The 22,311-nt window shown below is 46.0% G+C and overlaps 1 protein-coding gene across 1 annotated transcript in view; it reads right to left on the bottom strand.

Annotated features, from left to right (window-relative positions):
* arhgap42b (Rho GTPase activating protein 42b) overlaps window positions 1-22,311 on the bottom strand; it is a 156,526-nt gene that overhangs the window by 14,902 nt on the left and 119,313 nt on the right. Inside the window, exons 12-21 of the mRNA XM_080428319.1 lie at window positions 20,698-20,776; window positions 19,961-20,000; window positions 18,682-18,744; window positions 17,604-17,678; window positions 16,294-16,378; window positions 15,553-15,611; window positions 12,080-12,185; window positions 11,020-11,179; window positions 9,875-10,019; window positions 648-1,025 (exon numbers count right to left, since the gene is read on the bottom strand). Coding sequence (XP_080284445.1) covers window positions 648-1,025; window positions 9,875-10,019; window positions 11,020-11,179; window positions 12,080-12,185; window positions 15,553-15,611; window positions 16,294-16,378; window positions 17,604-17,678; window positions 18,682-18,744; window positions 19,961-20,000; window positions 20,698-20,776 — 1,190 coding nt within the window. The remainder of the gene's footprint in view (window positions 1-647; window positions 1,026-9,874; window positions 10,020-11,019; window positions 11,180-12,079; window positions 12,186-15,552; window positions 15,612-16,293; window positions 16,379-17,603; window positions 17,679-18,681; window positions 18,745-19,960; window positions 20,001-20,697; window positions 20,777-22,311) is intronic.

The following is a 22,311-nucleotide window of genomic DNA, read 5'->3' as shown; positions in this document are numbered from 1 at the left end:
TTATGTAGCTGGTATAGTGTTGCTGTTGTAGAAAAATATGAAATACTTCCCTCTTCAATCAGTTTTCATATTGTTTTCATTAAGGTTCAAATGTGTCTCTGAGAGCATGAACATCTGGGATAAAAATACATATATTTATAAACGCTGTCACGTGCTGTTATGAGAGACACTAAAATATGCTTCCTTAATGCTTTTATTTTTATTACAGCAAGGGAAACACACACGCCCCATAAGAAATACATTATCGTCAGCCGGTACTGAATATTTTACTGATTTTGAACTAAGGCTGAAACTATTGATTATTTTCTTAGCGATTATTCTATTCTATCGATAGCTTTTTCGATTAATCAAGTTGCATGTTTTTAATCATTGCTGTCGGGCAGAAACCTCTTATCTCCATATTCTAACCTTTTGTGTTTTCTCGTACTTGATCATAGCGTCATACAAAAGCATCAAAAGTAGCAGATCGACAAGCTCAAAACGCGTCGCTTCCTCGCCGTGTTTCTACCAAGCTCACTATCTACAATCTACCGTTGTGAGCTTGCCTATAACAGCATGCCAAAAATCGACTTTTGATTATTTAAAAACAAGTAATAAATTAACATTGATTAGTTTGATAAACTGTTGCATTTGAAACCAGGGCCTACCTTCAGAGACATGCAGTGATCTCAGAGAGGGGGCCGCGGAGCGGTTTAGCTGTGCGAGCCTGAAGTCCGGGTGGCAGTGAGGGGCTTTCTTGGGCGGTGGGGACGCCCCGATCGCAGCGCCACTGAGCGACGACAGGCTCAGGCCGTCCTCCGACTCTCCGTCCGTGCGGCCCGCCGCGTCCTCCCGGGAACTGGACTCGGGGCTGCTGACACACACGGCGGGGCTCCTGGGTCCCACCGCGGGGGGCCTGCCGGTGTCCTTGACTTGGGCGGAGGAGCAGAACGTCTTGAAGGAGCTGTTCTGTTCGGAGGAGTGGGAGGACAGGGACTCCATGCTGCCCATGGGGGTGCTGCCCGGACTGCTGTCACCCGCGTCACCTGTGCAGGGGCCAGATTGGTTCATACACAAACACCCCATTAAAACCAGTTTACACAGTGTCTAGTAGAAAACTACACCCCATTAAAACCAGTTTGCACAGTGTCTAGTAGAAAACTACACCCCATTAAAACCTGTTTACATGGTGTCTAGTAGAAAACAACACCCCATTAAAACCTGTTTACACAGTGTCTAGTAGAAAACAACACCCCATTAAAACCTGTAAACACAGTGTCTAGTAGAAAACTACACCCCATTAAAACCTGTAAACACAGTGTCTAGTAGAAAACTACACCCCATTAAAACCTGTTTACATGGTGTCTAGTAGAAAACAACACCCCATTAAAACCTGTAAACACAGTGTCTAGTAGAAAACAACACCCCATTAAAACCTGTAAACACAGTGTCTAGTAGAAAACAACACCCCAATAAAACCTGTTTACACGGTGTCTAGTAGAAAACAACACCCCATTAAAACCTGTAAACACAGTGTCTAGTAGAAAACTACACCCCATTAAAACCTGTAAACACAGTGTCTAGTAGAAAACTACACCCCATTAAAACCTGTAAACACAGTGTCTAGTAGAAAACTACACCCCATTAAAACCTGTAAACACAGTGTCTAGTAGAAAACTACACCCCATTAAAACCTGTTTACACGGTGTCTAGTAGAAAACTACACCCCATTAAAACCTGTAAACACAGTGTCTAGTAGAAAACTACACCCCATTAAAACCTGTAAACACAGTGTCTAGTAGAAAACAACACCCCATTAAAACCTGTAAACACAGTGTCTAGTAGAAAACTACACCCCATTAAAACCTGTAAACACAGTGTCTAGTAGAAAACTACACCCCATTAAAACCTGTAAACACAGTGTCTAGTAGAAAACTCAGGGTTACGGATGTAACCCCGGTTTCTTTAGAATTCGGAGTAACATACTCACTATGGGATATCAGCGCCTCCTGGCGATGATGCAGAGCTACATACCATAAACTCCCGGGCCATTCATTGGCTGAGAAGGGTATGTCACGTGTCCGGTAGACCGGAAGAGGTATAAAACCTCTTGCGTGACGTGGCTCATCCTCTTTAACAACCGCTCTCTGCATGCAGATGCACACAAACAGGGGTGTTAGGTGAGTATGTTACTCCGAATTCTAAAGAAACCGGGGTTACATCCGTAACCCTGAGTTTCTTGTCTAATTCTCCGTAACATACTCACTATGGGATACATAAACCCCCCTGGGGCTTATAGCCATACCGAATCTCAGGTCCGCACGCCCCCTAGCCATAAGGCCCCGTCCCCATGGACGTGACCTTCGGCCTCACGGGCGCCCCAGCCCTCCGGGCCGGGGTGCGGCATATAATTAAAAGAAAAGGACCCTGACAGACCAAGTCTGCCTATTCATCTAATGAACAGACACAAGTCTGACCCATAAGTGAAAACAAGGAAACAGGGCCTCCTCCCCTGGAAACCTACCACCGGTGGTTCCGAGGGGACTCAAGAGAAGGAAGGTAGAGAAGGGAAAAAAGGCGGGTCACACAAAAGACCTGCCTAACCTCCCCTACCCTAACTAGAGACAGCCGCTATGTCCAGTACAGCGTGCGCCACTGACGCCACTGCCACATCCAGGCTGTAGAAGGCCGCAAAAGTCGATGGAGACGACCAGTTTGCGGCCGCGCACACCTCCTGGACCGACATTCCCCTGGGGAGGGCCCAGGAAGTAGCCACGCCTCTAGTAGAGTGAGCCTTCAGTCCTCCTGGAACTGGAGCGCCACTACTGACGTAGGCCAGCCTAATGGCATCCAAACCCCATCTAGAAAGCGTCGCCTTAGTCACTGCCTTCCTCCGACCATCTGGGCCGAAGGAGACAAAAAGTTGCGACGACGACCGGCCGACCGCCGTCCTCTGGCAGTAGAGCTTCAACGCCCTCACTGGGCAGAGACAGTGCAGCCGCCTATCCTCTGCAGAAGCGAAAGGAGGCGGATGAAAAACTACCAGCTCAACCGGTGTCTGGGTCACCATTCCGTTCTTGGGAACAAACGCCATGTTGGGCTTTAACCAAACCCTGCTGTCGTCTCCCAAGAACCTCATGCACTCCGAACTTACTAAGAGCGCATGTATGTCGCTGACCCGTGTAGCTGTAGTGAAAACAACCACAAAAAACGTTTCAAGACTAACGATCTTCAGATCCACAGAGTCAAAAGGCTCGAACGGTGGGAGGCAAAGCGCCCCCAGCACCACCGCCAGGTCCCAGGCCGGGAACAGAGGCCTAGAGACCGGCCTGGCCCGCCTGGCACCGTTCATAAAACTACGCACCAGCGGATGTCGGCCAACCGTCATGTCATCGAAACCCACGTGACAAACGGAAAAGGCCGCCTGGTACACCTTAACCGTTGAGAAAACCAGACCTTGGTTCAATTTGTCCTGCAAGAACATGAGGATGCTGCGTACCGGGGCCCGGAAGGCCTCAACCGGCGGTGACTGACTCAGACACCATGACACGAACAGGTTCCACCTGTCGTCGAACGCAGACCTCGTGGAAAGGGCCCTCGCCCCCTGGATGGTAGCTACCACCTCAGGGGGCAGGCCATAAGAAGTCAAGGTCTCCCCCTCACGGGCCAAGCCCACTGGTCTAGGTCCTGAGGTTGCTTGTGGAAAATCCCGACCCCTGCCTGCCGTAGCAGATCTCTGATCGGGGGGAGGGTCCAGGGCTCGTTGTAGAGGAGAGGATTATTCCTAACCTCCACGCGCCCCACGCCAGTGCCACCAGTGGCACTGACAGTCCGTGGAGTCTGACCCTCTCCAAGTTGAGAGGACCAACTCCAGTAACGGGAATGCATAAAGCAGTTCAGTCGGCCAACCTGGCCCAGATCTGGCTTGTTATCTCCGGAGGAGAGGCCAATCTGCGTACCAAAAAATGCCCCTGGACAACAGAGCCGCTCCGCTGTTCAGGAGGCCCGGTACCTGTGAGGCCCTGGTTGACGTAAGGCGCGCGTCGCACCACAGCGTCAGATCGCCAGCTAGCCTGTCCAACACTGGAGAGGCCAGGCCTCCCTGCTTTTTGGCATAGCACACGGTCGTGGTGTTGTCGGTTCTGATCAGGACATGACAACCTCGAAAACCGAGCCTTGCAAAGTCTGACCGTCAGAAGAAGACCGTCATCAGCTCCAGGTAGTTGATGTGGGCCGTCTGTAGACTGGGACCCCACACCCCCCTGGCCGAGCGGCTCTCGTGGACGGCACCCCTCCTGTGAGGCTGGCGTCCGTGGTAATGACCTTCCGCGAGACCACAGCCCCCATTCTGACCCCTTGGACAGAAGGGCTGCATCTGACCACGATCTAAGCGTGTCCACGCACCGTGGGGATACCCGGACCTTCCGATAACCTCAGGTGGACGGGGCTCCAAGAGCCCACATCCACCTCCGGGGAAAAAAGTGTGGGGCTTGTCCAAACGAAACAGGTGTAAGGCCGAAGTCCTGAGACCCGTCGCCTGCACGCATAGCCTGTATGTGACATGTCGCCTCACGCGAGAAGACCATAGGCCGAAACGCTGTCTATCCCGCCCGGGACAGACGCGCCGTGAGCCTGGTCTAGCCCAGCGAGATCCCCTATGAAGGTGGTCTGCTGAGACGGGACCAAGACGCTCGACGGAGAAAAACCCCGCGACGTCAAGTGGGGAAACGGCCACATCTGTGTGCCGCGCCACCTCCTGACTGTGGTGGATAGAAAGGAACGTGGAAATAAGCATTGAAAACAATGCTGGTCCACCCACCTCCTTAACGCACCGTCCGCAGAGAGGGTCACACACCAGTACAACCACAGTGTGTTGTTGTTGATCAGGGGAGCTGACCAGTACAACCACAGGGTGTCACTGCTGTACTGAAAAACCCCTACACACACAGTGTACCACTGAAGTACCGGGATAGTAAACAGTCCCGGACTGCAAACTCTCCAACAAGCTGCCTCAGCAAGCGAGTTAGGAGGGGCTCTGATGTCACCCAGTGCGGACAACGCACACGTTTCCAACTGGACCGGTGATGTCGCCACGTGATCCAGCGGACCCGCACGTGCAGGGCCGTTAGAGACCGTGGAAGGGTAGCGGTGGTAGGTGGCCACCGTGGTGTTGCTTTAACGGGGCTGGCTATGCCCTGCACCAAAAAACAACACTGCAATGTGTTGTTGTTAGTGAGGCCAGTTAGCCGCCAATTGAAGCAACAGCAGCCTGACTGGAGGTTATGTAAACCTAGCAGCTAACAAGCTAGTCAAGGCTAAATCACCATGAGCCAAGAAACGTTGAAATCCGTTTCCAAGGGAACCGGTTTTTTGTGTGTGTGTTGCCATGGGGACCAAAGACGCTACTACTGGTGCTAGCAGCGCTAACCCTGTGTGCGTTGCCATGGGGACCAGTGACGCTGCCACTGCCGCCAGCGGTGCTAACCCTGAGGTGACCGCGCGAGGCAGTAGAGGCACTAACGGTCCGTCCCGAGGACCCGGCGGGGTCACGTGACTGGTCACGGGGACCTTGCCTGACGTCAGCATCCGGTTTGTCCGCCAGCGCAGCCTATCTGTTTCCATGGAAACCAACGGCGCTGTCACTCTGACAAACGGGGCCGTCCGAAATAAGCCTACCTTGGCCGTCGCCCTCTCGTCTGAGCCCAAAGGCTCCGGACGGAGCGTCGACAAAGTCGTCCTCCCCGTAGGGAGTGCTTTGTCGCCCGTTAGTGGCGAACGAGGCCTGTAGTCCGTGAGGCGGTACGGCAAAGGGGGCATCTGTCCCTCCAAAATGGCGGAGACAGAGGTCCGCTCTTTGACCCAAGTATTTATTGAGACCCTTCAGATTGGGTCGTACCCCCCCCCCCTTCTTTTCCACCAGAAAATATTACGAATAGAAAACCAGTTGGTTCCAATTCATAGATAGTTCTCTGACTATGTTACTCTGAATTCTAAGGAAACCGGGGTTACAACGTAACCTCGAGTTTCTTGACAAATTCTTCGTAACATACTCACTATGGAGAGAGAGAGAACCCCCTCTCTCAGAGACATGGTTGCCTTATCCTCTGCATGAGAGGAACAACACCGTGTCTGCTACATAGGAGATTTTATGCATAAGAGCATGTGGAAAACACACCAATACAACCACAATGTGTTGTTGCGGATCAGGGGAGCTGACCAATACAAACACAGTGTGTCACTGCTGTACTGAAAAACCCCGTACACACACAGTGTAACGCTGATGTACTGGGATAGCAAACAGAAGTATCGGAAGTAATTCTTTAATAGCGCCCTTACTCAAGAGGAAGGAGACTTCCTCCCTCAGAGTGATGGCTGCTGGACCCTTTGCATGGGAAAACAATACTTTTTCTGTCATGGGGGGTTTTGTGGAGAATTACAGCCTGAAACCCTTTAGTATTGTGAGCAATACCTAAGGATTCGGCCTGCAAACCTTCCATTGCTTCACACACCGAGCGAGTGGATTGGACGATGACGTCATTGGCCGCTCGGAGAGTGGGAGCGTTGCCATGGGGACCGTTGCCATGGGGACCAGTGACGCTGCCACTGCCGCCGGCGGTGCTAACCCTGACGGGCCAACGGAGGACTCGGAGGAGTCACGAGACTGGCCACGGGAAAAAACCCCGGCGTCAGAATTAAGCCCATAGATATATACAGTGAAAACTAGATCACACCACTGGATATATATATCAATGATTAACCCTACCTCGGCCGTCGCCAGAGTGCAGAAGAGAGAGTAACGTCACGCTTTGATCTCGCCGCAAAGCGGGCCTCACATTGGAACTATCTCATTGACGTAGACAGAACACTTCCGCATTCCATTCTCACAATGGGATCGACGCTACTGTCATTACTCTCTTCCTAACTTACTCTGGCCGCCGCCATCTTGTCTGAGCCCAAAGGCTCTGCATGAAGTGTCGACAAAGTCGGCCTCAATAGGAGGTGCTTTGTCGCCCTCCAGCGGCGAACGTGAGGCGGTACGGCCAAGGGGTCATGTCTGACCGAAGTACTTCCGGTTCACAGTGGTGCTTGGGCACTTCCTGTGGGACGGATGCCTGTGAGGCGACAAAACCTTCCTCCCCGTAGGGGATGCTTTGTCGCTCGTTAAAGGCGAACGTGGCCTGCAAATCGTGAGGCGGTGCGGGAAAGGGGGCATCTGTCCCTCCAAAACGGCGGAGACAGAGGTCCGCTCTTTCTGACTCAAGGACTTCCGGTCCACAGTGGCGTTTCGCTGCAACCCGTGAGACGGAAGCCTGTGAGGCGAAAGGCAAAACCGACGTGACCCCATTCCACTGGCGCATTTGCGCCCTCTGGCGGACAGGGGTGATGCCGGTTTTTATATTACCTTCATATGATCCAAAAAACATGCACAGATGTTATCCAACAATGTCTAGAACATCGGGACTCGGGTGTTCCAGACATTGTGGCTTATGAATCGAGAACGTTGATACATTACATGCACAGATATTATCCCATCAATGTCTGGGATACCGGAGTTCGGGCATCACAGACATTGTGGACTTATACACAGAGAGCATTGGAGCAGAGAAGCCCGCTTGCAGGGGACTCCATTGCTCCGCTGCTCTTAAGCCACGTGAAAGAAAGAGATTGTTTGTAACATGTAACACATTTATTTCTTTGGCAGAAAAAATTTGTACATTTAAACACACATTCGTTTTCACTAAACAAGACCTTTTGGCAGTCAAGGAGCCGTCCATCTTGTCCATCGAGGCATGTAAAGCTACTGTTCTCTTCCCCAGCAAGAAACGGCCGGGGGGAGGGGGGGCTGAACCGGTCTGTGCACCGGTGAGAGTCTGCTAATGTGCTAATGTGCTTTGTGTACTTGGAACATGTGAAATGACACAAGAGCAGGCACAGAAACAGTAAACAGCATGAAACGTTTTAACATATTCTTATGACAAAAACAACATGTGTCCCAATGGCGCCCGATGAGCCTGGCCAAGGTCTTCAGAAGCCCCCGAGGTGGCTCGATACACAGAGTGAGAAGGCTAACAAGCTGGTGTTGTCCTAGCGAGGCTAAGCTAGGCCAGAACAACGCTGTTACCAACCTGTTGCATGGGTGTTAAGCCAACAAAAACACTGCCTGACTAAGGCGACGTTAACCTAGCGTTAAGCAGCTAACGTAGCTAGTCTGGGCTAACTCACTCACGAGCTTCTGCCACGTTCTCCCCTCGTCTATGCTGCCGTCGCCGGAGCCCCTTCGTTGTCTCCTGGCGACGCACCGCTGGCCCGATACGCTTGCTGTGGCAGCGGAGTAGACGGCTGGGAAGAGGGTTAGGAAGTGCCGCTAGGTAGTTGCACCTGGGTGGTTCCCCCAGACACGGTGCTAGCGGCTGCTGCAGTGCTGCGTAGCACGGCTTGTGTAGCAGCCTGGAGGTGCTGCGAGCGGTGGCTAACGCCGCTCGCAGCCGGGACTGCCGGAGGGCCCATTGTGGACTGTGAGCGCACGTGGTGGGCCCCACCACCCACGTTCCCTGGGCCGGTGTCCATGCAGGGTGTTGCTGGACCCGCGACGACCGGGGACGAGACGTCGCTGCTTCCCGCAGCCAGGGCGCTGCCCTGGCTAAGCGGCTATCGAGGTGCAGCGTGGAGAACAGAGCGCAGTCCTCGCAGCGTCCCAGTGCATCTTGGAAGAGCCTCGTCCCTGTAGAGACGAGGCACGAGATGCAGAAACCATGAGGGTCACCCCCGGTGATCATCAAGCGGCAGAGCAGCAATACGCAGGGACGTGGAACCTCCATCTCGAGCTAACCCGTTAGCTTTCAGCCGCAAGGCTAAGAGCGTGGAACACTCAAAGGAGGAAAACTTGCTTTAGCAGTAAAAGAAAGAAACAGAAGATAGCCGCGGGAGCGGAAATAATAAAACTTTTTTTTTTTTAATAGGAGGAAAACCTGTTGGTTAGTACAAGTACCACCGAGTGGGCTAAAGCTGGTTTCTGTCCTGATCAAAGTTACGTTTGTTATTATTAAGGTATGTCTTGAGCTGTTGCATCTGCCATGCAGAGAAGCGAAAGAGGATGAGCCACGTCACGCAAGAGGTTTTATACCTCTTCCGGTCTACCGGACACGTGACATACCCTTCTCAGCCAATGAATGGCCCGGGAGTTTATGGTATGTAGCTCTGCATCATCGCCAGGAGGCGCTGATATCCCATAGTGAGTATGTTACGGAGAATTAGACAAGAAACTACACCCCATTAAAACCTGCTTACACAGTGTCTAGTAGAAAACTACACCCCATTAAAACCTGCTTACACGGTGTCTAGTAGAAAACTACACCCCATTAAAACCTGTAAACACAGTGTCTAGTAGAAAACTACACCCCATTAAAACCTGTTTACACGGTGTCTTGTAGAAAACTACACCCCATTAAAACCTGTTCACACGGTGTTTAGTAGAAAACCACACCCCATTAAAACCTGTAAACACAGTGTCTAGTAGAAAACTACACCCTATTAAAACCTGATTATAGTGACACTGTAAAGTAACAGTTTTTAATGAGGTGTAGTTGTGTCATATAACCTTCGATATGCGTTTAGTAAATTATGGTCCCATTAATAAAATTAAAAAATGATAAAGTAAGGTATGTTTCTAGGACTTCTACTGGTTCTACCGAGTGAAGACCCGCCCTCGCTGCGGTTGCAGCCAATAGGAAGTCATTTCCGGTAGAATTTCGGGACCAGAAGTTCAAAGACGGCGGATTTGAATTTGCCGAAAAAAAAACGGCTTCAAAGCGATCTGTAGAAACCAATGGGGCTGCATGGCTTTGGCCATTCTCTTTTTACGGCCTATGGCACCCACCCATACTCTGGTACTCACTTTCTGCGTCGGCCAGACACAGTGTGGGGGTGTAGAGACTGCGGGGCTTCCTGGGTCCCGTGGAGACGCAGATGGCTCTGCTCCTGCGGGAGCAGAGCTGGGGCTGGGGCAGGGGCACATTGGGGTCCGGAGCCTGGTGGAACACCTGGGATGTGTGGGTGGTGGAGGGGGGGGGGGGTCAAAGGATAAGAACGGCTTAGTACCTTAGTAACGCTAAGGAACTGCTTCAATGTTGCAAATCGTTGCTGTCGGGCAGAAACCTCTCATCTCCATATTTTACCCTTTTGTGTTTTTTCCCCGTAAATTAACGCCCTACTTGATCATACTACAGCGTCACACAAAGGTAATCAACAATAGCAATCTGCAAGCTCGAAACGTGGCGCGTTTCGAGCTTGCAGATCTGCTGTTTTTGATATTAAAAGTTTTGAACATATAAGGTTTCTACCCGACAGAGACTAAATACAGATGGTCGTAGCCAGAATGAGTGCAGCAAATTATGTGCGAAGCATGGGTCTTCAGCATGGAGTCCGGGACCCCTAGGGGGTCCTCAGAGCTACTACAGGGGGTGGTTTGTGTGATCGGAATTTTAATTGTCATTTCTTTTGTATGAACATGTCTGAAAATAAAGAAGAAGAATAAGGGGGGGGGGGGGGGGGACATTCACCGAAAATATCCAATCTACAAGCTCACAGCGCTTGTAGATTGGCTATTTTTGGCAAAGATATTTATTAACTAGCCCTTGGGAATCCGGTCAACTAAGTAACGTGTCAAAGTGGTACATTTGGCACAAAATACTGTATGTAGTGGGGGGTCCCTGCTTTGTCTCTCAACTAAGGGGTCCTTGGCCTGAATTTCGTTTGAAGACCCCTGGTGTAAAGCATAAATTACTACCTTAGAAAGAAAGAAAGAAAGAAAGAAAGAAAGAAAGAAAGAAAGAAAGAAAGACAGACAAGCCTTTTACTATCTGTCTCAATAAAGAGATAAACAACTCAATTCTAGCAGTAGTGTTGGTTCCAAGGATTGGGGCTGAGAGCTATTATCCTTCGTTTTTTTCCCTTAGAAAAACAATAAGAAATAAACTAAACAAGTACAGATAGAACAATCTCTCTCTCTCTCTCTCCTTGTGGAGTTAACAGCTCACTCGCCTTGTCAAAGTTCTCGATAAGTATCTCCACCACAATGTTCTGGAACTTAATGTTCATCATGGCCGCCACTGTCTCCTCCTGGGAGCGCATGAGTGTGGGCCCGAACACCACGCCCAGGTTGGACACCGTCATCAGGTTGGACTGGCTCTGAGTTGAAACTCTGTAACAACACATAATAATACTAATGATAATGATAATAATACTACTACTACTACTACTACTACTAATAATAATAATAATAATAATATCATCATCATTAAACAATAGAGTGCAATTATAAATCAAATTAATTGATAATTTAAAGCTGCACTATGTAACTTTCCTCTCCTTGAACCCGGTTTCCTGTGCAATTCCTGATTTTTTTTAAACATTGAGCTAATAAAGACTGCATGCTTGCCCAGAGGATAAATAGAATCTTGGGAACAATAAAACTGGCACATCCACTGGACGGCAGGTGCAGGACCAACAGTGGATAATATAAGAAATAATAAAGTCTGCACACTGAAAAATGTAAAAGAAGCTCCCATTGCTTTATTTAACGTTTCGACACAATAAGGTCTTCTTCAGAAATAAGAAGACCTTATTGTGTCGAAACGTTAAATAAAGCCTGGGAGCTTCTTTTAAAATGTTCAGTGTGCGGACTTTATTATTTCTTATAAATTGAATCTTGTCCATCAGGTCAAAATTCGTGTCAGATCCTGTGTCTAGGTGAGACATGACCTTTGACACAATCTAAATGTCTCAGTAGAAGAGCAGGGAGATGAAATACAACCACCCCAATTGTATAAGTTATATTGTATTAGCATACTCTACCATACAGATTGGACAAAATTAAATTTTATTCATTAACAAAAAAATTACATAGTGCCACTTTAACTATGCTGTGCTGCGTGCCATACTCTTATAGCGAGCACTGACAGTTTTTAGAGCCACTTCGGTGCGATCCTTAACATATCACTGAACTTTGAAGTGGACTTTTTTATCTAGCAGCTAGCAGCTTTATCTTCCAGGTGCAGGGATGGTCTTTAACTTTATATGAGGAGAGCAGAAGATGACGTACGTGACGAGGTGTTTTATCAGCATCTCCAGCATCTCCCTGTTCCTCTCCGGGAGCTTGTGGACCAAAGCGTGGACGGCACACACCCTGTAGTTCTGGTCATCGGATTCTGAGAGAGAGGATCATGCCATACAAAAAAGAAACACTGTTATTGATGGATGAATGGATGAATGGCAGGCAGGCAGGCAGGCAGGCAGGCAGGCAGGCAGGCAGGCAGGCAGGCAGGCAGGCAGGCAGGCAGGCAGGCAGGCAGGCAGGCAGACAGCTATTAAAGTGCTCCTCTTGACCTACAGGTCCTCGAATGGACTCGCACCATCTTTCCCTATCCCATTTAGACCTGGAACACCTACACAGTACGTTGTTATACTTTTCAAGCCGGGAACACCTCTGTGTCACATTAGCTGTTTGCTATATACAGTAGCAACATCATTTGTATAGATTTTTTTTAATAAGATTTTTTCCAGAAGACAATTTAGAAGGCGTTTTTAGAATGGGCTTCAGGTTTAAATGGGCTATATATACAATACAAATTAATCAAATCTTACATCCCAGCACGGTCGCTATGCCCCCAAGATGCTGATTACCTGACTCCCTCCCCCGGTTTAAGAGAAAAAAAATAAAAAATAAAAATGTTCACACATCGTGCATCTCTGGAATGCTCTTCCCCTGACTGTTAACCACTTAAACCCCATATTGTTGAGCAGAGTCCCTCAGGGCTCTGTACTAGTGCCTTTTCTGCTATTGTGAGGAAGCCTTCCCCACAATAAGGAAGCTGGGGTTTAAGTGGTTAAAGATTTTTTTAATGGCTAAAAGCATATTGTCATTTGGTTACAACCCATCCATGTATTACTGTCACTACTGTTGTGGTCATCACTGGCCATTCCATTTCCCTGTCATTTTAATATCCTATAGAGCCAATAGCCATACTATGTCATTTTCGCCACAACCTTTGTTCAGCCATGTGGTTTTACTTCTTTTTTTTTTATTCCTCTGTCTTGTCTCTATTCTATGTGTGTGTGCACACACACATATTTTATGCCTTCTTCACAGTATAAAACTTTGTTTGGAGAGACAACGTTTTTCGTGTCTTTCGTGTCCAAGACCTTCCTTGGGCAATGTGCGGGCATTCTAATGTTCTTGGTCGCACAATAAGAAATAAAAAGCTGAAGTGAACTGATATATATACTGTAGGTACAGTAAATAGACAGACAGACAGACAGACAGACAGACAGACAGAGAGAAAATAGATAGATTGAGAAGACAGATGCATGGGGGCGGCAGTGGCTCAGGGGTAGAGTGGGCTCGGGTGCTCCCCCAGAGTTAGTGTCGAAGTGTCCTTGAGCAAGACACTGAACCCCTAATTGCTCCCGATGAGCAGGTTGGTGCCTTGCATGGTTTCCTCCACCATCGGTGTATGAATGTGTGTGTGAATGGGTGAATTTGCACAATCAATGTAGAGCGCTTTGGATAAAAGCACTATATAAATGCACCATTTACCATAAACTGATTTAAATGGACACTGTCATGCTTTCCAAATTTCCAATGTGTATTTCTGTAGATTGTTAATGGTTATCATAGTCTGCAAGTACAGTACACTCTATTGTGAATGAGAATATTCTCTCTTCCATCAGTTTTCAGCTTTCCTACAATTCCCATGGTGCATATTGTGGGCAATTAAGCGGCCTGGCACACCCATGTGGTCTATAGCCGCCATTACATCAGCCTTGTTTCATGATATATTGTGAAGTCAATAGCGCTGTTTTGCTGTAAACACGGCGGACAAGGACAAGGTCTAGAGCAGGGGTCTTCAACGTTTTCAGGCCAGGGACCCCCAAACTGATGGGGAGATGGAGCAGGGACCCCTACCTCAATTAGATTAGGCAGGGGGCCACAATTGTAAAATGACTTGAAGTCAGGGGCCACAAGACCGTGACAACAAAACCGTTTGTTTTGTGCTATAGGTCCAATAGGACACAATAATGGACACATTTTGTCCATTATGGTAACTTATTAGGACCTGCTTCATACTGCATTCATGCATTTTGATGTTTGATAGGAACATTTCTGTGTCAGTTCTTGGTGCACAGGCTAAGATTTTGATATTAAGAAAATAGGAAGTAGATATGTGCACGGCTCCCTGGCTGGCATGGAAGGGTCTCGTATGAATGAAAGGTTTTTTCATTCGTTTTGAGCACCCAGGTGATAAGAGCACAAGCTCATATGATGTGTTTGAAGTGGATGAAGATGGAGAAGATGGAAGCTGGACAAAATCCACACAAAACTAATCAACATAAAAGGAGCACAACAGGGGTTTTGCGTGCAATTCATCCATCACGGACCATTCATTTGTAACTATTTCTGAGTTTAGAGTGCATGCATCCATTAGTGTGAATGCGTTAGTTTTGTGTGGACTTTGTCGAGCTTCCATTTTCATCCACTTCAAACACATCATATGAGCTTGTGCTCTTATTACCCGGGTGCTCAAAACGAATGAAAAAACCTTTCATTCATACGAGACGCTTCCATGAAAACCAAAATTCAAAATGTTCATCCTGTACAAACAACCGTGTCCGTACCACTGCCATTTATAAACATACCTTATTAACTGAGAACCAATGTCAATACTATCAACAATCTGTTAATTGCACAATAATCATGTTCAAAATGGACAGAATCACGATTTATTTTAAACATACATATTTAAAGACAGACATAAAAACATATAAAAATGTTTTATAATTATATTTTTTTTATCTAATCGAACAACAATTTCGCGGACCCCCTGCAGTACCTCCACGGAACCCCTAGGGGTTGCGGACCCCCTGTTGAAGACCTCTGGTCTAGAGGTTAAAAACCAGGAAGTGTGGGCTATAGTTTTCACATTCATGGACTGTGAAACTTTTCTGCGCAAATTCAGCAGCGTTTTGGAAACCCACTGAAGACTAGGCTAATGAGACACCAGCCCTGCATCAAATACAGAGATATATGGCTTTGAAAATCGTCTATGTCGGGTGGAAACCTCCAAAACTGTTACTTTTCAGTAAAAGGAGAAAAATAACCTGTGATAAAATGATACAAAAAAGCAGATCTGCAAGTCACAACTCGTCACTATAGTACAACAAAATAGGGCATTAATTTACGGGAAAAGCTACAGTACATCCTTATCCTTATTATCCTTACATGTTTCTCTGTCGAGTGGAAACCTGTCCAAAACTGTTCGTTTTCAGGATTCAAATTCAAAAGTAGCAAGAGTAGCAGATCTACAAGCTCGAAACTCAGCGCGAAGTGTGACGCTATAGTATAGTCAAGTCGGGCGTTAATTTATGAAAAAACATACAAAGTTGACATACGGAGATACGAGGTTTCTGCCCGACAGCAACGAAATGGCGCACGGCGGTGTCTTTAGTCGGCTAATGGAAGCGACTGCCAGCCGCCCCCCACATGTTCTCGTCTCATGAAGGCCTTTCATAACTTACTGACAGCCATGATGAAATCCTTGTGTAGCTTGAATGTCATTAGAGGCTCTGAGAGACACCTGGTGGAGCACATGGAAAAAAGGAGAAGAAGAAAAGAAAAAAAAGCACCATCAATACAACACCTCTGGCTTTGTGACACACACGGTCACTCTGGTCTTTTCTTTTTATCCAACCACGCGGGTGGTGAAAAGGACCTTTTTTATACAACCACGCAGGTGGTGAAAAGGACCTTGTCTCTTTGTGAGTTGCCGGCACAGAGCTGAATGCATGACTAACACGGTGGCGAGGGAGGCATTATACGCACGCACGCACGCGCGCACACGCGCGCGCGCACGCACGCACGCACGCACGCACGCACGCACGCACGCACGCACGCACGCACGCACACACACACACACACACACACACACACACACACACACACACACACACACACACACACACACACACACACACACACACACACACACACACACACACACACACACACACACACACACACACACACACACACACACACACACACACACACGTACGTGTTATGGGGGCAAGCTGACCTTAGACAGCGGCGTCACGGTCATTCATTGTGCGTACGACGCGACACCCTCACTCTCACAGATCCGTGATTTCATACCCCCCACTTTTAGCAACAAAAAAATACCGAAATAAAGTAACCAAAAACTAACAAAAAGCCCCTTGCGCCATCCCCCCCACCTTCTGAGAGCCTGTGGCGTCGCTGACCTTAGGTAATTCTTCAGGCCGCTGGTGATGGTCTTGTTGTCCCACGTCTCTGGATCCAGGTCCATGTCCACAGACGCTTTGGTTGCTGTTGGAAACGAGCGAGTGCGCAGGGTTTCACAACTTACAGTTTAGACACAATTTAACCCATTCAATCCGGGAACGCATCCGTGTCATTTTTAGACTTATTTGGGCTATTCAAAAATAGCAGATCTACAAGCTCATAGCGTGGCACCAAGTGCCGTGCTATGAGCTTGTAGATCTGCTATTTTTGAAAGAAAACTAATTTGAAAATGTGTGCAAATCTTTGAATATATATATTTTAAAGCGAACATTTGTAACTTGTAACTCAAATCTTTGCTTCTGGTGGGGGTCCCTGGAACAAAACATTAAAAAATGGTGGGGGGGGGGTCTGCAGACACCGTTAGAAGACATTTGTAGAATCCTCATTGACATAGATTTTGATAGTTTTTTTACTTGTGACAGAGTATTTCTACGTTGCAGAATTGATACTTTTACTTAAGTAAAAAATGTGAGTACTTTTTCCACCACTGCCCTGAACTGACCCAAAGAAGGAAGTGAACAGATTGTGTGTGTAAGAGCACTTTATGTACTATGTTAGCCTGCATTGAATGAGGGATATCTGATGTCTGCCAACAAGCTACCTAATATTCATCGTTTTTGTCCACAACATCTGCATTAAAACATCCAGAATAATGTGCGTGTGACTGTGTCACAGGCACACACCTATTACACTGTCCCACCACAGTACAGCTCCACTCTCTCTAAAACATAGGGTTAGGCTGTTGAAGTCATTAGTTAACTCACCAGCTGCCAGAGTTATTTCAGATTTTTAGCTGTTGGCTGCCAGAGATTTTTAATTGAAAAACAAAAAGTACTCAGGAGCCGAGATACAGAATTTTTAAGTTTTAAGTTAACAAGGAAGTGGATAGGAGTCTAGATCTTCGAAAAATCATATCTCCTTGGTCTTTGGGTCAAATATTTTAAAAAAAATGTTTTTATTAAATTCAAAATGTTTTTATTAAATTCATTTATGCGTTATTGGCAGGCAAGTGATGGATTCAATAGAACGCATATATGCGTTATTGGCAGTAAATGAGTTAATCAAGCCCTGACCATTCCAAAACCAGTGTCCTGTGTCATGTCTCTATCAGTGACCGTGTCATTCTGTTTAGTGTCATCTGGAGGTTATACTTACAGAAGACCTTGTCATTCTGTTTAGTGTCATCTGGAGGTTATACTTACAGAAGACCTTGTCATTCTGTTTAGTGTCATCTGGAGGTTATACTTACAGAAGACGGTGGCCATGAGCTTCTGCACCTTGGAGTTGACGCCTCCGATTCTGTACAGTCCCTTTGTGCTTAACCCTACGAGGTAAAAGACATAAAGGAGACTTTAATATAGCTATCTTTGACCCCCAAAACCACTGTTTCCTGTGATGTTTTCCAAATCTCCATCAAACTGTATATGTAACCGCCATTTATTTCTGTAATCATACTCTCCACACACACTCCACAAACGCACACTCGGTTTAACCCATTCAATCCGGGAACGCATCTCTGTCACTTTAGATGTCTCTGGCTATTAAAAAATAGCAGATATACAAGCTCATAGCGCGGCACAGAGTGCCGCGCTATGAGCTTGTAGATCTGCACTCTTTTGAAAAATGATGTTTTTTTTTGCAAATCTTTGAATATATATTTATTACCTTTTAAAGCGAACATTTTTTTTTTTAAACTTGTGTCGCTATAATATCAGTGGTTCTCAAACTTTTTTATGTCAAGGACCCCCAAAATATGCTGTTCCAGGGACACCCAGAAGCAAAGATTTTAGTTAAAAATGTTCGCTTAAAAAGAAAATACATATAGGCCTATTCAAAGATTTGCACACATTTTCAAGATTTTTCAAAAATAGCAGATCTACAAGCTCATGGCGCGGAACTCAGTGCCGCGCTATGAGCTTGTAGATCTGTTATTTTTGAATAGCCAAAGTATAAAAATAATGGTTAAAGTGCAGATGCGTTCCCGGTTTGAATGGGTTCATTTTAAAATGGATGTCTTCTTATTTAATATGGATGTACAAGGTATACTGGGCTTAAACTTAAAGCATCCATACAGAATGGCATGGAGCTCCTAAGCAGATTGTAAACAAACGATTATGCATGATTAAGGATCGGATGAATAACGTCTCTGTCAGGTGGAGACTTCATTATGTCCAAAACTGATACTTTTCAGGATTCAAATACAAAAGTATCAAAAGTAGCAGATCTACAAGCTTGCGGATCTGAAACTTTTGATGCTTTTGTGTGACACTGTAGTATGGCGTTACTTTACGAAAGGTTAGGGTGACATGTTTGCCTGAGTGCCTCACCTCTCATCTCCACCAGGTCAATGCATTTCCTCACAAAATTAAAGCCTCCTTCGTTAAGGAACGCTGCAAACAGGAGAGGAGGGAGGAAAAAAAAGGGGGGTAGAAATGTTAAGTACTGTATCCCACACGCCACACAGCACGCACGCAGGAAATGGAATAATATGCATGTCACCCTGACTAATCCCATTCAACACTTTGATACTGCGAGCACCATTATGTCAGCTGAGTGGGCACGTCTTAAAAAAATCGTGTTGATGAATAGTGGTGGGTAGCGGTAAGCAGTGGTGTAAAATAACTAAGTACATATACTCAAGGATAAAGGAAGAGTGGGCTCAAAGGAAGAGTGGGCACCTTGATGTAAAAATGTAAAAAATAAATTATTTGGCAAATGGTCTTTAAAAGGTAGGGTAAGCGATATTCTTTGGTTAAAACAAAACGTTTTTTTTTAAAAGGTTAAAGCTCTAGATTCTGATAGTAATTTTTGCTATATAAAGTGTTTGTTCAGTTACAGGGGTCTCCCTGTCTCTCGAGCTCTTTAATAAACACAAAATACATTTTCAGGAAGGTGACAAAATGTCAGCCAATCAGGAGAGAGTACCCCATATATATATATTTTTTTTAATCTAAATTTTTATCCCACAATTTTTGTTACCCCATTTTTTCCACCCAGTGTCAATTGTCTAAGTAATCCTGGGCACTACACTCCCTCTGCCAACCTAGGGGGGGGGGGGGGCTCAGAGCCGAGCTCATGCCTCCTTCAATGCATGAGAGCTAACAAGCCTTCTTATCACCTGACAGGGGGGAGTTCCCCTGGTTGGACGTAGCGCGTGGAAGGAACACGTTATTCCAACCAGTTCCTTTCCCCTCCATCACCACTAGGATTACTGTATGTTTTTGCGAGGGTACCTACCCTAGGGAACACGGGGAGAACATGCATACTCCACACAGAGAGGCCCTTTCGCCAACCCCACCTACAGTAAGAGCTTTTTTTTTTTTACTTTTCTCAATTTTTTTTTTTCAATTTGCAACAACTGTATTTCTACTCCACTACATCTCAGAGGCAAATATTATACTTTTACTTTTACTAATACCCCACTTTTACGTGTAAGAGTATTTCTACATTGTGGTATTATTGCTAGTTTTAAGTAGAACATGTGATTACTTCTTTGGAAATAGAAACGCATCTTCTAGCGTTTCCATAAGAATGAGTTAAGTGAAGCTGTGATCCTCGTTCAACGATAACAAATAAAAACAGCTCATGAAATGTGAAAACACTTACTCTCTTCCTTCTTGCTCAGTATGGCTGGGAGGTTGTAAATCTGGAAACGGTCGACACAGAATGAGAATAAGGTTAATAACGGCATATAAACGGCAGATGATCTAGCTTTGCAGGAATACTGAAACCGGAGAATATGAGGCCCACTGTTCCTTTCAATAATAATAAATGATAATAATTTGGGGTGTTTTTTGTCACTGTATATTTGCACATACGTGAAATGTGTCCTCTGCATTTTATCCATTTAAAATGTGTGCAAATCTAAAATATAGATATTCCCCATCACAAAATATTTTGAGATGGGGGTCCGCAGCCAAATACATATCATTTTGGGGGATCCATGACGTGAAAAAGTTTGAGAACCACTGGAATAGTGCCATTATCAGCTTAACATGGAGGTCGAAGGCCCCTTCCATTCCTCTCTTCTCAAAAAGATGTGCCCTGGACCTATCCCGAGGACGCCCACAAGGGGGCGTCAGTGTCATATAATTAATTTCCTGGCAACCGTGTCCTCCTCAAACTCCCATTCTAAAGCTAGGAGCAAGGAGCTAGCTGAAGATACTAAATAAAAACAGACAGACATACAGAGACAAAGAGAAGAGACAGACAGACAGAGAGAAGAGACAGACAGACAGACAGAGAGAAGAGACATAAAGACAGACAGACAGACAGACAGACAGACAGACAGACAGACAGACAGACAGACAGACAGACAGAGAGAGAGAGAGAGAACTTCTCACCGGCTCTTTTCCATCCATGGCCTCCAGCCACAGTCTTCTGTTGGACTCAGACAGAGCCTGCATAGTGACAATGCCATGCCTGGAAGGAGTTCAGAGAGAAGAAGAAAGAAGAGCAGGTCTGAGGCAGGATCTCTACTGTCTAACAGCACACCACTGTTTCCCAAGCAATGGGTCGGGGCCCACTATTGGGTCGCGAGTAAAAGTATCCCATTGTTATTTTCTTGTTTTTATACGATTATTATTATTATTTCAAACATTATTTCAAAACATTTGTTTTCAGAAAAGAAAAATCAACCATTTGTCAAAATAATTAAAGTGAAAATTTTCACTATTAAGTGGTTATTTTTTTTTTTTGTGAGTTTGGGTCCAGGGGAGACATATCTTTCGGGTCTCAGCTGATAAAAGTTTGGGAACCACTGTTCTACCACACTGGCCCAGACCACACCACACTACACCACACCACGACGGCCCATATGGATGGCGGTGGGACTAAAATAGCCGGTGTGCCAAAGCGCTCTCGCTTCAAACTGTGCTCTCCTGTCGCCTCTGTGATTACATTCCCCCCATCCAATTAACCCATTAAGACCGGGAACGCCGGTAACCACTTTAACCATTATTTTATATGTTTGGCTATTCAAAAATAGCAGATATACAAGCTCATAGCGCTATGTGCTATTTTTGAAAAATCGTCAAAATTTGTGCAAATCTTTGAATATATATATATATATATATATATATATATATATATATTTTTTTTTAGGCAAACATTTTTAACTCAAATCTTTGCTTCTGGGGGGTCCCTGGGACCTAACCCTGTAACAACATATTTTGAGATGGGGGTCCGCGGCCAAATACATATAATTTTGGGGGTCCTTGACATGAAACAGTTTGAGAACCACTGATTATAGCAACATACGTGTTTTCAAAAAACTGTTAGGATTTAGAAGACATTTGTAGAATCCCCCAGAAGCAAAGATTTGAGTTACAAATGTTCGCTTTGAAAAATGTTCACGATTAAAATAAAAAAACGAGTGCCGCGATATGAGCTTGTATCTGCTATTTTTGAATAGCCAAAGTATAAGATAATGGTTAAAATAAAAAATTACGGATGCTTTCCCGGTCTTAATGGGTTAAAACCCGGAAAATGAGGCGTGCTTGATTCCAGAGCGCTTCCTTCATTATGCATCACGCCAACGACACGCTCACGTAACCCTCATCACCTTCTCTAATCTACAGCATCGCCAGGTGTTGCATCCCGTCGTTAAGATAATACCGTCAACGGCTCGACTGTCTGTTGTCCTTGATAATGGTTTGGAGTGTTATCTGACGCTGATAACGATCAGTGCTGCTGTTACTGTATATCGTAGCTGTCAGGCGGAAACCTTGTATGTCCGGTGGTGGAAGGTAACTAAGTATATTTACTCAAGTACTGTACTTAACTCTGTCAGTGCCAAGCCACGAGTTATCCCGAGTTTTTTCTGAATGCCCTCAGTGCCAGAACGAGTTATCCCGAGTTTAAAAAAATATATATATTATTTTATTTATTTTTTTTGAAAAAAATGTTCAGAACTCAAGATATCATTATCTGAAGATTTGCAGCTCCATCCACTCTTT

This window comes from Gymnoscopelus braueri (genome assembly GCF_963280865.1).
Source record: "Gymnoscopelus braueri genome assembly, chromosome: 5".
Taxonomy (NCBI): domain Eukaryota; kingdom Metazoa; phylum Chordata; class Actinopteri; order Myctophiformes; family Myctophidae; genus Gymnoscopelus; species Gymnoscopelus braueri.
This window is presented reverse-complemented; position numbering and strand designations above follow the sequence as displayed.